This window comes from Marmota flaviventris, chromosome 12, assembly GCF_047511675.1.
Source record: "Marmota flaviventris isolate mMarFla1 chromosome 12, mMarFla1.hap1, whole genome shotgun sequence".
Lineage (NCBI taxonomy): Eukaryota > Metazoa > Chordata > Mammalia > Rodentia > Sciuridae > Marmota > Marmota flaviventris.
This window is the reverse complement of record NC_092509.1, coordinates 11,789,925-11,805,949: the sequence shown is the minus strand read 5'-3', so window position 1 is coordinate 11,805,949 and position 16,025 is coordinate 11,789,925. Positions and strand designations below refer to the sequence as shown.

The 16,025-nt window shown below is 49.0% G+C and overlaps 1 protein-coding gene across 1 annotated transcript in view; it reads left to right on the top strand.

Moving 5' to 3' along the window:
* The window catches only part of Pcnx2 (pecanex 2), a 169,575-nt gene that overhangs the window by 111,780 nt on the left and 41,770 nt on the right, over positions 1–16,025 (top strand). The window contains exons 24-25 of the mRNA XM_027948057.2: positions 9,965–10,023; positions 13,819–14,034. Of these exons, the coding sequence (XP_027803858.2) occupies positions 9,965–10,023; positions 13,819–14,034 (275 nt within the window). The remainder of the gene's footprint in view (positions 1–9,964; positions 10,024–13,818; positions 14,035–16,025) is intronic.

Below are 16,025 nucleotides of genomic sequence, written 5' to 3'. Positions count from 1 at the left end.
TGGAGGGCTGTGTTCTTACATCCCCTGTAAGGATCTGAGAAAGCTGCAGAAACACATTCTGATGTGACTTATCACCCTTCTCTTCTTATATGAACATTGACTAAATAACCAAAGTGTCATTAACATGAGACAAATATTTAGGCCATGAAGTATGACCGTGTTCCCAGTTATCTCAGGAACTCCTTTGTCCTGGAGGGGGACTGTGCTCAGCTCTCTCAAAGAATGGAGATGCCCACCAACAGTGGCTTTGCTCCTCTATGTCAGAAATCTTCCATAAAACGTGAAATGCACTCAGTCATATAGCAGCTAGCTCAGAGGGAACCACAGCTGGGGGACATGGGGCCCTGGGACTGACAGGGACAGTCTGGTTGGGAGAGGCACCAAGTCTTGAACTTTGCAAAAGAAGCAGAAGTGAGCAATGAGGGGAAATTGGCAGGAGAGAGTCTCAGGTAGGAGAAGCGAAGCAGAGGCGTCTGAAGGGTGAGGGCAGGGGGTGAGGTCAGTCTCTGAAGCTGGGTAGGGGCACTGGGGATAGGTCTGCACTCCGCCGGGCAGAGCCTGCCTTCAGAGCCCAACCTGCAGTCCATGTCACTGTCGCCTTCAAGCCACAGTAAGCATGAAACAGGCAAGACTGCAGCCCTGGCCAAAGTGACAGGCAGGAAAGCATGGAGCTTGGTGTCCCAGAGAGCCATCACTCCTGCCCATCGAGAGTCTCAGAGCCTGGGGCATGGGTGGCCTGGATCCTCTGTCCAGTGGGCACGCAGTGTGGGACACGAGCCTCATGTTGGCAGCAGCTCTGTTACCAGGAGGCGAGAACTGACGTGGGGACCCAGCATCTGACACGGGGCCCAGGAGCAGCTCAGGGCTGAGCCTCCCCAGATACATCTGTCACTGACCCACCTGTGACCTAGGCCAGCCCTGCCTCCTCTGTTCTCTGCCCCAAACCCCAAGTGCAATACAGGTCTGGGTTTGAAAGCTGCTCTGAGAAGTGAGCTTGGCCCCGTCTGCTAGCTTGCTGAGAGACAAGAAAGCCCTCACACGCGTCCCTGGGGGGGGGGGGGGGTTCTGACACTTGAAGCATGGTGCTGAGATATTGTGCAGATACATTGCAGGAGGGAGACACTTTGAGGAACTCCAGTGTGTTGAACTTCTCAGATTGTGCCAGTTTAGCTTATTATTCATTACTGGTGTGCCTTTACTTGGGGTCCTGCTCCATATTGCTGAGTAGAGAAGTATTTGGAAAGTGCAGAGTGGAGAAGCAGACCACAGGCTGTAGGGTAGCACCTGACCTCCCACCTGCTTCCCAGCTGCCTGCACCTGCTGACTCTTCAAGGTCACCAGGAGCCACGCCTTGCAACTGACCCGGTTGATGGATGACTGAAGGCTGTGCCAGGCAGGGACAGCAGGGGGGACTCAGCCTCTCCAGCTTTGGGGAACGTGTTGAGACGGGCCCGATTTATTCTGAACAAAGGAAGGCAAGAAATGCGCCACAGCTTTTAAACACACACCGTCCCAAACCCTTTCATTATGGGACTCAAATATATGTGACGCGAGAGATTTATGGGCAGGTTCAAGGCTCCTGGATGGTAGGACTCACTCCCTGGTGCTAAAAGGGCTTCCCCAGAACAGCCAATATTCCAGTGACCTTCCCAGCCACCGGAGGCAGTCTCCTTCTTCCCCAGTAAGAGCAGGCGTGGGAAGACCACCCTGCGGCTCTTTGTCATTAAAACACATTCTGTGACTATCACTTAGGGCTGCTGACCTTATGGCCCTGTGTGTGTTTCCCAGACTCTGCTCCTGCTGAATTGGAGTGACGTCCCTGCCCAGGCTTTGCAGCAGTCCTGCTCCCAGGGCTCATGGTGCCCTCCCACCTGTGCACAGGCAGCTACTCACTTTGTGAGCCGGGCCCAGCTACAGGTGCTCCCCAGTAGTGTGACAATAACCCATACGTGAGACTCTAGGACAGACCACCAGATAACCGGGTCCTCTGGATGACGCAATGCGTTGGCTCCCTTTGCCCCTGTGCTGTCCTTGAGGGTGGCTCTGGGGTCACTGTTGTTTGTTCAGGCTTTGCACAGCTGGAGCCGGTCTCACTGCAGCCGGGAAGACTCTGGGGGATGCCTCGAGGTTTCCTGGGAAGGAAGGAAAGTTCTTAGTGGATCTTAAAATCATTGGGGTTGAAAATGAAGATTTTTAAAAGTCTCATTTGAAGAGAAGTTGAGACTGATAGACGGCTGGTGTTCGAGTTGTAGTTTCTCTGGATAAATGAGAGCCACTGGGGACACCTGAGTATTTTTCCCCTCCCCATTGTTAAAGAACCCCTTTTGGAGGACAAACTGGAGGGTAGAGAATGATGCTGGGGAGACACACAGTGCTCTCTTGACATTTGTCCTGTGCTCCTGCAGCCAGGATTCCACATGCCCTGTCTCAGTATTTGAAAAAACCAAATTTGGAAACAAATGTAAGGTTAATCCTTTTCCACCAAAAACAAAACAAGCAAAAAAACCCCAGATATGCTGGTGCAGTGACATCAAGATGCTGTCACTCATGTTCCTGTGGGTAACTAGAGGGAATACGTCACTTACCTGGGCCAGGCAATCAGGCAGAACAGAAAGGCACCCATAGGGGAAAGGAAGCAAAACCATTTCTACTCACCAGATGACGCTGTGTCATGATAAGAAGCCTGAGAAAGCCACAGGCAATGAGAGGGGACCATTGAATTCAGGACTTTGCTAGATACAAGATGAACACACACAAATCAGTTATATTTCTATATTCCCGCAAAGAACAATCTGAAAATGAAACAAAGAAAACAATTCGGTTTACAACAGCATCCACAGAACAAAGTATTTAGGAATGGGTGAAGTAGAAACTGTCCTCCGAAGACCGGAAATCACTGAAAAGACCAAAGACACAATGACTAGGAAGACACCCCTGTTCATGAATTGGAACACTTAAAACTGTGAAGAAGGCCGTACACCCCCAAACTGATCTACAGTTAATTACTGTCCAAGTTACAACTGACCTGTCTGCATATGTAGCCAAGCTCATCCTAAAATTCATATGGAATTTCAATGGACCTCAAAAAACCAGCCAACCTAAAACAGCAGGAAAGTTGGAGGACTCAGACTTCTGGGCTTCGAAACTGACTACAAAGTTACAGTGTTACTACAAACACTGCAGTGTAGACACGAAGACAGTCCTACAGATCAACAGAATGGAATTCCGGATTCAGGGAAGAACCTATATATGTGTGGTGAACCGACTTTTCACAGGGTGCCAAGATCATTCAGTGGGGGGCGGTGGGGGCGGGAAGGACACCCTTTTAAACAACGTGATCCTGATGCAGAAGAATACAGTTGTGTCCTTACCTCACACCATACACAAAAATGAACTCAGAATTGATCAAATACCTTAATGTAAGAACTAAAACTATAGAACCCTTAGAAGAAAGTATAAGGCTTCACAATTTTCAATGTATCCTTTGATGAGACACCAAAGGCACAAGCAATAGAGAAAAGTCAAATAAATTGGACCTCATCCAAGCTAAAAACTTTTGTGATCAAAGACACTATCAAGAAAGTGAGAAGACAAGAAAATCAAAAATAGGCGTCCAAACAAAAACTGGCACATGAATGCTCATGGTAGCAGTATCTCAGCTGACGAAAAGTAAAAGCAATTCAGGGCAGTCAGCTGGCAAACGGCTGCACAAAGTGTCACAATCCTTACAATAGAAAATCACCCTATTACAGAGGGGACTGAAGTAATGACACACGCTAACACGCGTGGACCTTGAAAACAGCACTGTGCACCTAAGACGCTGGAACCAAAGTCCCACTATGTTGTGATGCCATCAATGTGGAATTTCCAGAACAGACCGATGAGGACAGATGGGCACTGGAGCAGGTGTGACGTGAAGTGACTATTTACTGTACAAACTTTCTTTGGGGGGTAATGAAACTGATCCAGAGCAAACAGTGGTAATGGCTGCACGATATTATGAATGTTCCATAAGCCTCAGTCACACCCCAAAATGGACATGATGGTGAACTCCAGCCAGTTGGCCTTGCCACGATGGCCCCTTCATTATGAGAGCCTGCTTGGTGAGCCCTGAAAGCACACTTGGTGGGTCTTTCTCCACTCTGCTCCTCAGTCTGTGTGTCCTTCCTCAGTCTTCCTCTCTGCGGCCCCTAGGGTCCTGGATTGGGTACACTCCCACTTTACTCCCTTGAAACTTTACTTTACCTAATGTGGGGTGTTTGCCTGTCCCACAGTTTAGCTTCACCTGGATCTAGAAATGTGACTCTTTTGCACCATAGTCATCCAAAGGGCTGGCCTGCAGTTTTCTGTCTCCACCCTTTTTCTTTTCCTTTTGCACTATGTCTGGTTTTGGAATCAGTTGTACCATTTTCATAAAATGAGCTCGGCCGTGTCCCCCACCTTTTGTCTGCATAGTACGTAACTGATGTCCTTTCTTAAATAGCTACAAAATATCTTGCAGAAATTTTGATGAAAATCGTGGAAACCTTTACCTCAATTTGAAGAGAGTCAATATATTTACTGTCATGAATCTTCTAATCTGTGAATATGACATTTCTCTCCACTTGTCTTCTTTAAGTTCATCACATTTCTGTGTTGTTTAGCATAAAAACATCTATATGTTTGTACTAATTCACATCTATTTCCTTTTTAAGTTTCAATAATTGTAAATATATTATGTTTTTAATTTGGGTGTCCATGTGTTCATTATTAGTGACTAGAAATACATTTCATTTTTGCATGTTTATCTTGTACCCTGAAATCTAACTGAACTCTAGGAGGTTTTGATTGGTTTTGCTTGTTTGTAGATTTCTTGCAATTTTCTATGAAGACAATCACGGCTTCTACAAACACATATTATTCTGTTTATTCCTTCCGAATGCTGGGCTTTGATTTACTTTTCTTGCCTTGTTGCACAACAGAACTTCCAGCTCTTTGTGAATAACAGCAATTAAAGAGGACAGCCTTGCAATTTTCCCTACTTTACAGAGAAAACATTTTAATCTTTCACAATTAAATACAGTGTCAGCTCTAGGGTCTTAGCAGGTGAGGAAATTCTTCTCTGCTCCTATTTTTCAGAAAGGATTTTTAGAAATGAAAATCATTATAGATTTTGTTAACTTCCTTTTTGTATCAGTTGACATGATCATACAATTTTTCTTCTTTGGCCTGAAAGTATGGTCCATTACAGTGACTGATTTCTGTACATTGAACCAGCCTTGGGACCCTGGAATAAACTCCACATGGTCATGGTGTAGACATTTAGGAATCTATTGCTGAATTTCATTTGCTAATACATTTTAAGGCCTTTGTATCTATATTCATGCAGGATATTGATTTGTAGTTTTATTTTTTTCATACTACTTTTATCAGATTTTGGTATCAGGGCAGTCCCAGTTTCATCAGATGAACTGCAAAGCGGCTCTTGGTCTTGTAATTTATGGGAGACACTATAAATCACACAATTACTATCTGTAATTGGTGCTCTTTCTTTTTTTTTAATGTGATAAAATTTTCCAGTGAGGCTGTCAAGACTTGGAGATTTATTTTGAGGTGGTTTTTTAATGATCACTTAAACGATCTTAAAGTTACAGGGCTGTTTGAGTGATGCACTTCATACTGGGTTGATTGTGGTAATAATGTGTTTTTTTTTAAAGAATTGGTCCATTTTATTAAAGTACCAAAATTTATGCTTATGAAATATTTGTACTATTCCCTGCTGTCTATTTCCATATCTGTAGGGTCTGCAATAATACCAGCATTACAGATGTTGATCATTTCTGTTTCTTCTCTTGTTCTTTGTCAGTCTTACTACAAATTGGTCAATTTTATTAATATCTTCAGAGTGCTCTCCTTGTTCTTTGATTCTTCACTGTTCCCAACTTGTCTGCCATTTTCATCTTTGTTTCCTTCCTTATACCACCTTTAGGTTTATTTTGCTGTCTTTTTTGGTAGGTTGTTGAGGTGGAAGGATAGACTAGGGGTCTGAGGCTTCCCCTCCCTCCCTGGTGGCATGAGTTCTCCTCTGGGCCGTGTGGGCTCTGTGTTCAAGTGGGGAGAGCTGCCTCACAGTGAGCCTGCTTCTGTGTATACTTTATTTTTATTTTCTTTCAGTCTAGCACATTTTCTTTCCTATTGAACCCTTACCTTTGACCCACGGATTATTCAGGATTGTGTTATCCATAGTGTTGTCTTATGACTTATGACTTCGTGGCTTTGTCTTTATTATTTTATAATCAGACCATAGAGTCATGTGTTTGAAAATAAAAAATTAACTAGAAAGCAAAATAAACCATGAAGACAGTGTGACACCAAATGAAAAGACCTTAATGTGGTACCTTGAGAAACGGAAAGTAAGAGAATGAGAGAAAGCAGTGGGCAAATGCATAGAGATCAAAGCCCCGGCTCTGGTTCCGGTTAAACACAGATGAACTTGAGCAGCTCCATTAGGATCCAGGACACTTTGCAATGCTGAAGACCAGAACTCACAAAGAAGAAAATAACTGTGACTATAAATGCTTTAAATTAAATAGCAAAATTCATGGAAAAAAAAAAAGAAATTTGACAAAACATAGAAACAGGACAGGGGTAGAGAGATGTTCGTGTTTCTTAGCCCAGGACCATCATGTGCCCAGAAGTAGGTAGGGACATGAAGGCCTGAGAGGTGTGACTCCAGCACGCACTCGCTGTGGGACATGCCTCCTCAGGACACTGGGACCGCCCTTGTGTGGTCTCCAAGGCGCACAGTGGTTCCACTCTAGAGACGACCAGCCTCACTGGCTCTGCAAGAACTGACATGGCTGCTGGTGGCAGCAGCATGAAGGTGGACAGCAAGCCTGGAGGGCCGGGTGCACTGTCCAGCTTAGAGGAGGTGGGCCTTCCGCTGGCACGCTGGCCGCCTTCCTATTGTCGGGATCCCCCTAAAGTGGTCCTGCCCATCAGTGAGTCCACCATCCATCCTTAACCCCAGGTTGGTCTGCTATGTGGAGAACCCAGCGAACCCCTCACTTCAGCAGTCACGGTTCCTGGTCAACACCCAGGAATGCCCCTGCCACACGAGGTATCAGAGTCGTACCACGGAAGAAAATTACTGTTGAACCATTCAAGTCGTCTTCATGAATCTGTTTGAGAGCAATTTGGCCTGGGGGACCGACCAGGGTGGGAAGGCCAACTTGTAGGCAGGAAGCCCTCTCGTGGTGGGGTTGGAGAGGAACCTCGCTACCTTCTTCTCTGGAGAGACCTACAAGGAGATGGGCCCGCAGCCCTGGGGACAGCCTTGCCCAGCAATGCATGGTGACTTTGTCAGGCAGGAGCTGAGAAGATGGCACAGCAAGCATGCCTGATGCCCTGTGCACCCCCTGAGATCAGGGGTGAGGTCCAAAGCCCCCGTTTCCTCCCTGAGCAACAGAGCTGATGTAATGCGACAGGACAGTTAAGGCAGAAATCCAATTACTGAGCTAATTAGCACCTTTGAGTGGTAAGCACCAGATTTACAGGAGGAAGGCTCTGGAGTAAAGCTCAAATTACCCAGGATGGCCGGCAGCCCACCTTCTGAGAGGAGACGCGAGAGCCAGAGGCCCTGTGGCACAGCCGATCTGTGGGTCTTCAGAATTTAGTACAGTGCATTCCAGAAAGGCCAGAGCCCTCTGAAAGATAGCTTTCCAGTGGACAGGGTTTTAGAAGGTGTTTTCATTCCCTAAGGAGTTTGGCAAATGACTTTCTTTTGGCTCAGTCCCACTTCAAAAATTGTTTATTCTGCTGCTGAAAATTCCATTTGTCCTAGGTCTTAAGGTGAAATTAAAATTCCATTTAGGGACTAACCATGCAGGCATGGGATTTCAGCCTTCATTAGACAGAATTTTGTTGTTTGCTTTATTTCCTGACACCCTGGGCTCTCTTATTTTCAAAGCTGCTATGAGGTAGCTGGAAGGAGCCCGGAGCCCTGCGGAGCAGCGTGCTGAGGTCTCGGCCGTGGTGTGCCACATGGCAGAATTGCCCTCTCTGCCCATTTTGGAGTCTTGTCTACAACCAGGATGTTCTTCAATGTCTGGGGAAGACAAGGAAGGAAAGGGATTCTTTTTTTTGTTTGTTTGTTTTCTGATGACAAGCCTTTTCATTTATTCAAATTATAATTCCTTCCAAATATTTGTTATTCTGTTCCGATTTCCAAGAAACGAGTTCACAAAAGACCTTGTTCCGAGGTTTCTTCTTGTTCCCTCTCTTGACAAATGCTAGTCACCCATTAAGTCACTTGCAGTTTGCCAACCAATGTATTTTAACACAAAGCCAAGTGTGCAGCACTGGTGGCTGCTGGCCTGCCCTTCCCAGCAGATACTGTGGGATAGGAAGCCTCAGAAGTAGCTTTATCCTTTGTTGAATGACTACAGTTGGGATCCGAGCGCTCACCCTCCTGCTGTTTGGGGTCTCCCACGAGCGGCGTACAGACAACGACGCAGAAACGCAGGATGTGGCATGGGTCTGGGCTCCTGGGCTCTGGGTCCAAATCCTGGCTTGACCGGCCAACAGATCTGTGATCTGGGGCACTTTACCTTCTGGCCTCAACTTCTGGGAGACTGGTTATTTGATGCCTGGAGCATGCAGAGCAGGCCTGAGACGCACCCAAGGGCTGCTTGCGTGAGTGAGAGCTGCCTGTTGTTGACATTAGCAACCACAGGGCACCAAAGGAGAAGCACAGGTGGGGTGGGGGGGCGATGGAGCCCAGGGCAAGCAAGCCGCACCCAGAGCAGAGGTCAGGCAGCGTCCTGAGGAAGTGCTCTTAACACTGAGACTGGGGGGACATGGGGTCCAGCAGGATCATGAGCGGAAAGATAAATGAGGGCCACACATGCAGGGAAGGCTGGGGCGTGTGGAGGGGATGTACTGGAAGCCCAGGACTAGAGCCCAGAGTGCACGGCAGGGCGCTGGCAAGGGGGGACCAGGAGATTGAGCCCAGGCCCTCATGTATCAGGGGCCGGCGAGTCCTCGTCCAAGTGAGGCCCTGTGGTCGGTGCTGCTGTGTCTTGGAGAATGTGCTCTTCTGCTGGTCTGATGGTGTGAAGTTGCCACTGTTATTCCAGTGGAGTATCCTGAGCCTCGCAGGCTTGACAGCACTTCCATGTTCCACCCTTAACAGGACAGGACCACCCTCCCCGTCGGCTAGAGAGGGTGCTCACAGTTTCTCCAAGCAGAGCAGGCTGAGGCATCTATAAGGGGCTTGGAGGTGTGTGGCAGTCGAGGACAGGTGACATTCTGGGATACAGTTGGCTGGCCGCTTCCATACAGGAGGGTATCTGGAGAGACATGACCAGCTGCTTCTCAGAGGCCTGGAGTGAGTAGGCTTCTCTCAGGAGCAAGGGTGGCCATGGCCTGAGTGTCTTCCAGAAGCTGTGACCCAGGGCCACTGTCAGGCTTGAATAGGGGTCTGTGTGTGTCCTGCTGGCCACTTGTCACAACGGCTACAGACACTGTCTTCTTGTTTACAAGAGCTAATTCTTTATTGTCGTTCACCCTCAGGAAGGTCTTGAACACTGTGCCCAACTCACGAAGGCAGGTGCACAGTGTCACCTGCTTAGCACCACTGTATAGACCCCACCTGGACAAAGCCCTGTGGGGACGCTGCCTCTGGTTAACAGCAATAGCTTTCCCTGCAAGCTCTCCCTTGCTTTCACTCTGTGGGTCTGTGCTCAAGAGGGAACAAGACGTGGCCATCTCCAGAATCAGGGCTCCCTCCTCTCCCCTCCACCTGCCTCGGACAAGTCGGCCTCATCCCCAGCTCCCCTTCTCCCGCAGTGCAGTCCCAATTGAGCACACCTCCAGTCCGTGGGTGCTGTCTCCTCTGTGTGTCCCGCCCACCGTGGGGCTCTGTAGGGGGCCTCTAGCATGGAGGGACCTAACATGGCCTTCTTCCCTCTTGTGGTCCTTCTAGTACGAGGCGAGTGGACAATTCCAACACAAGACTGGCCGTCCAAATCGAAAGGGACCCAGGTAAGATCTTTCCTGCCCTCTTTTCAAGGTCGCTGTGTGTTGTTATATAGACAGCTCCTGGAAGAAGCATTGAGTACACTCTTATTGACCATGGAGGGGACCATGCCCACAGGGAAACGCTGCCAGCTGCAGAATAGACTGAGCAAGAAGACAGTCACGTCCTGACTGGGTGTGGAGGTGCGTTCCTCCGTCCTTCAGATCCATGGGTGCTTGGTCAGTGCTGACCGATGCTGCCGGACATTCTGTTTTGTGTGTGGTAAGCATCACACACAGGCTCTAACCTGGTGTGAAGTGCAGACTATTTGACTGTCTTGCCTTAGTCTTTTTTTTAACTCTTCTATCTCTTCTTTCCTCTCAGCAGAATGCTGATTTTAACTGAGGTGGAGATATATATATATACACACACACTGAAGATTGAACCCAGGGGCACTTTTCCCTGAGCTATGTCCCCAGCCCCTTCCCTTTTTTTTTTTTTTTTTTTTTTTTGAGACAGGCTCTCACTAAGTTGCTGAGGCTGGCCTTAAACTTATAATCCTCCTGCCTCAGCCTCCCCAGTCACTGGGACCTCAGGTGTGTGCAGCTATTGTGGATATTTTTATTGGTCTCACTCTCTCGGGGTGACTGGGACATGTGGCTGGCTGTCACTGCTCAGCATCATGATAGTATTGGGCTGTATATTGCTCACCTGTGAAAAGATCAAAATTTAGAAAACAGTGAGCTACTATTGTTTCACGTCACTGGAAAATCAAAAGTCATCGTGTCAAACCATCCCAAGTCAGGACCCTCTGTGTTTGAGCTGCAAGTAGATGATCAGTGTAACAGTGGATCTGAAAGTACCTGGAGAGACAGGCTTATTTTTGGTACAACTTTAAGTAAGAAGAAGTGGGGATGAGGGGCAGAGACCCAGCTCTGGGGTGCAGCTGTGGGACTCCAACATCCCGGGGTGTCCACGGCAGGCACAGGGACAGCTGCACAAGCACATCATGCTTTCAGTTAGTTTTAATTATTGTTTCATCTGCTAACTATGCAGATGTGCGGTCAGTGTATTCTAAGACGGTGCCCTGAGTCAAATATCTACTTTTAGTGGTTTTAATTATTTTATTTAGACGCCCGAACAGTTTGATACTTAAAGGCTCATTTTCTCCTTCAGGTCTTTCCTTTAAAAGTGCTAGAAACTGAAAGTAATCTTTAATTAGTGTCTGAGGATGCCTGCTGATTTATCAGGGACAAGCCGGCTTCCGTGTCCCATGTGCAGAGTGGCAGGGAAGCTTTGTCAGCCTTGTGGCCAGCTCGGCCCACAGCCCCGTTCCCCTGCCAGCCATCGTCATCTTATAAATGCATCAGTTTCAGTTCAGCCTTTAACTGTCTTGAATACCCAACAGCATCCCCACATAGACTTTCTAGAGACATGGATGTTCTTCCTTAGGTGGGTGCACTGGGCATCATCACTGCCCAACCTGCTGTCCTGCTTGTGTCCACGCACAGAGCAGGGTACTCAGCCGACTGCAGTCTTTACTCAGACTTCCCAGAACCTGTCTCCACTGCAGTATACAACACAGAGTGAACCTGAGTCTTATTTCAGGTGTCTCCTCTTTGAGGCAATTCTATGCCTCTCTGGCTTTCTGGAATTTCTTCCCCAAAGGAAAAAAAACACCCTAAAAATAGAATCTCTTACTCCTCTCCCAGACTTCCAGCTGCTTCTTATACCCACAAGACCAGGAAGACGGCCCAGTTTATCTAGTCTTCTCCTAAAAAGCTTCTAGCCTCCTCTGGACAGATCCCAGAGGGGAGGGAAGCAGTCGGAGCCCAGCAGGGAGGGTGTGGGAAATGCACCGCGCTTACCCCCAAGCCTCAGCCTGCAGCCCTGGCCTGGCAGGGTGTTCCATCACCCACCTCCCTCCTGCCCCTTCTTTCCCCTTATCCCCCTCCTAAGTGTCACCATCTGCCCAGTTACAACACCCAGTAGCACTGACAGCACTGACCCCCCGTGGATGCAGAGCTAGAGCACTCAGCCACAGCGGGGCGGAGCAGGTAGAGCATGCAGAGGTGGCTGGGCCAGCTTGGAGGACAGCACCCCACCCAGGTCTCACCTTCACACAGCTCCTGCTTGCAAGCATTCCCAGTGGCTTTACCCGTAGTCACCCCCAGGACATAGCCCTTCAGCTGACGAGTGGCTAAGTGAGCCACTATGTGCCCAGCAGTACACCCAGCTGTGAAGCAGAGCAGACCTCCAAGGTATACAGCACAGGAGGTACACAGCAAGGGGCAAAGCACGGGCCCATGTGGTACTCACATGGTGCATGCTTTCCTCGGACTCCTGGGGACACCAGAAAGGTGCCCTCTATAAAGTGTTCCTAATTAAAATGTATATGCATATTTAAAACAAACTTAATATAAATCATATATATGATTTATATTATAATGATATGTATCATATAAAGCATAGAATTATATGTAAACATAGCTTGCATACAATGCTAATAATAACTGTATTCATGTATGACAGCATATATATATATAAATGGGTGCTGTGTAGTGTCTATAAATTATACCTCAGTGACGTTGATGGAAACAGTGTCCTGGAGGTGCCTGATGGGCATTTCCTTGAAACATTTCTCTAGGGGACCCTAGAGAATGCTCTGTGGCGTCACCTGTTGTTCAACAGGTATTTAGTTAATTCCTACCATGAGTTGCAAATTCTTCCAGGACTAGGATATGAAAACAAGCAAATGCAGATCTAGACTTCTCCTCACTGAAATTGTGGGGCAGACAAGAAATTAGACACTAATTGAGTAACCGAAAACCCACGTACACACAAAGCAAAAGCACAGTGTTGTCAGAGTAGTAGGCTACAGTGCAAGAGTCCACGTACAGGATTGTCCTGAAGTGATTGGGCTGATGTCTGAGGAGAGAGCCACAGGTGATAATCCAGAGTGGGTGCCAGGGCAGCCCAGGCAGGGCCACGTCCCCCCAGGTCCAGGTGGGAGGGGAGAGACCCCCAGCTGGAAGTTTCGTGTGCTGGGTGTAAGGGTGAGGAGAGAGACAAAGACCAGACCACAGTGACTTGTGTGGCCCTGGGAGTGAGCCTGCCCAGGACAGTCCTAGCTCTTTCCTGTGAATGATGAAGTTCACAGGTCAGGCTGAGAAGTTCTGTCCATCTTAAGAGCATGGAGAAGGCACAGGAATGGGCTGAAGGGGTCCTGGGAATCATGCTCTGCTCTTCAACTGGAAAAGCTGGTTCTTCTGCAGGGTTGGGATGGGATAGCAGGTCCCTCAAATAAACAGAGGCTGCCCACAGCAGAAATATTGGTAGCTTGACTGAGCTAGGGGTATCAGAGATGGAGAAATGTACAAAGATTCAAAAAGTATTTAAAGTGGATGAAACAGGAGTGGAAAGAAGTGTGGTCATGGCTAACTGGGTGGTGGTACCAGCCACTCAAATGGGATCGTGGACAAAGGGCACCCACATGGACACATGGAAGCTGAGCAGCACTGGAGACCCCCAGAGAAGGTGTTGAGTACAACAGGGGTGCACAGGCTGGAGCTCAGAGACCTCAGTGGAGGCAGGAATCTGTAGGGCACTTGCATCTAGATGGCAGTTCCATCCTTGGTGTGGAGCAGACTGCTTCAGAGAGGCTAGAGGGGTAATAGTGTCCCTTACATCCACTGAGGGGGTGAAGAGCAGGTCTTCAAGGTGTACAGGGAGTCTGATTTGGCCTTATTCCAGGGACAGACCTTTTCCCAGGTCTGAAGGCTCCGTGAGCACTCACCTGCTGTGTTCCTGTCTGCCTGTAGGGGGCGATGACAACAACCTCAATTCTATCTTCTATGAGCACTTGACAAGGACCCTGCAGGAATCACTCTGTGGAGACCTCCTTCTCGGTCGTTGGGGCAACTATAGCTCCGGAGATTGCTTCATTTTGGCTTCAGATGACCTCAATGCTTTTGTGCACCTGATTGAGATTGGCAACGGGCTTGTCACCTTTCAACTTCGAGGACTGGAATTCCGAGGTATGACTCCTTCACTGCGGGCGATGTTGGCACTTGGTGCTTGAACTGTGGTCATGCAGAGTGTTAGTGAGAGGCCACCAGGAAGAAGGGAGAATTGAATGCCAGTCCCACTGAAGGAGAGCTGGGGACCTAGTGACCATTACCTTGAATGGGAGTGTTCTATGCAGGTTAGCCCAGCAGTCAGGGGACAGTGACCTGAAACTTAACCATGCCTACACCTGGGGATAAGCAAAGCAGAGCCCTGGGTCTATCTTGGGGAGAATCCAGAAGCACCAAGCGGAGGTTGGCACCCCTGGCTGCAGGTCATCAGCTGGACCTGCGGTAGAACCTGGTGCTGCCAGTCACAGGGGCCGGGGCTGTCCTGCATCAGCCAACTCATTGGATCAGGGCTGTCACTCCTATCTTCCGCAGAGGGAGAGTGACGGTAAGAACAGCTGCCACAGAGTGAGGTGTGATTCTGAGGATTTCACACCAGTGAGGGCAGCACACGCGTGGCCATTGCTTTGTGGTTACCACGTCTCCCTGGCTCCTGAGTGTGACCCCTGGAGCTGGAGCAGGTGGTGGAGCAGGAGGGGTAGCAGCCGACACACTTACCGCAGCAAGTGCTAGGAAGGAAGGAAGTGGGGGTGGGACGGAAGGCCGCTGCAGAGGGTGAGGGTGACGGGGCCTGCACTGCAAGGAATGCGCCGGAGGAGAGTGGGAAGCATGCCCAGGGTAGGGACTGACATATACTGAATGTGTGCATTGGGCAGCACCAGGAGGACAAGGGCCTGGAGCTGACCAAAGCAGGGGCCACAGTGACACCAGGGGCAGCTGGAGGCAGGCAGTGGGCCATCTCGCAGCCAGGGCCTGGGAACCATGAGGAATGCTGCAGGGGGAGAGGCTGGACCCCTTTATGCTCTGGAAGTGCTTGCTGGCTGTCCGTGGGGTGTCCAGGGAAGCCACAGAGAAAGCAGGACGTGGAAGGCTGCTCAGGACTGCACCGCCGTCCCCCAAGCCTGAGAGGAGGGCGGGGAGAGCTGAGACACTGGGAGGTGGACACAGCAGAACTGAACGCTGGGGTGCAGAAGAGGGGGCAGTGCACTGCCAGTTTCTAGATGGAGTGTTTCCGTGGGCAGAGGGGCAGTGTTTTTGCTGCTGTGACTAAAAGACCTCATTAGAGGAGGAAATGTCTATTTGGGGGCTCATGGTTTCAGAGGTCTCAGTCCACAGACAGACAGCTCCATTCCTTGGTGCTTGAGGTGAGGCAGGACATAATGGCAGAAGAGTGTGGCAGAGGGAAGTGGCCCACATGATGTTCAGGAAGCAGAGACTAAGGTCAGCTCACGAAATACATACCCCAAAGCCACGTCCCCATGCCCACCTCCTCCAGCCACAGCCCACCCACCTTCAGTCGCCACTTGGTGACTCCCATTAGGGGATTCATGCACTGATTGGATAGCAGTGCAGTCCTCTGAACCTTCTTGCACTGTCTCACACAGTGAGAGCTTTGGTGACACCTCACATCCAAGCCATAACAATTCCTAAATAAATTTGTATGAAAGATAATTTTTGTTCCAAAGTGGTTGGTCTGTTTCAGGTGTGCGTTCTGTGCATCTGTGACCCGCAGGCATCGGAAGAGGGGGCTGGGTTGAGGGCTGTCAGGCAGGAGGCAGAATCCCAGAAGCTGGGTTGCCCCCAAGTTTAGGCAGGTGCCAGGGAGTGGAAGAGGCAAAACCCCGTGCGATATGCCGTAGATTTCCCTCTGAGCTGGATTCCTGGAATACAAGGGAAGAAGTTTGAAAACCAACCTCTCTGAATATGAGCTATAATTTCTATCACAAATCCTTGACTTTTTCAGCCCCATTAGCCCACTTGACAAGTCTCCAAGTTTGAAGAGTCCAAAGCTAATTAGATGCCAAGGTTCACAGAGCCTCTCTGTCTTCCAGCCCCTGTCCTACTCAGGTCCTTCTTGACCTGTCACAGCAGACATCTGGTCCACCTCCGGTAGT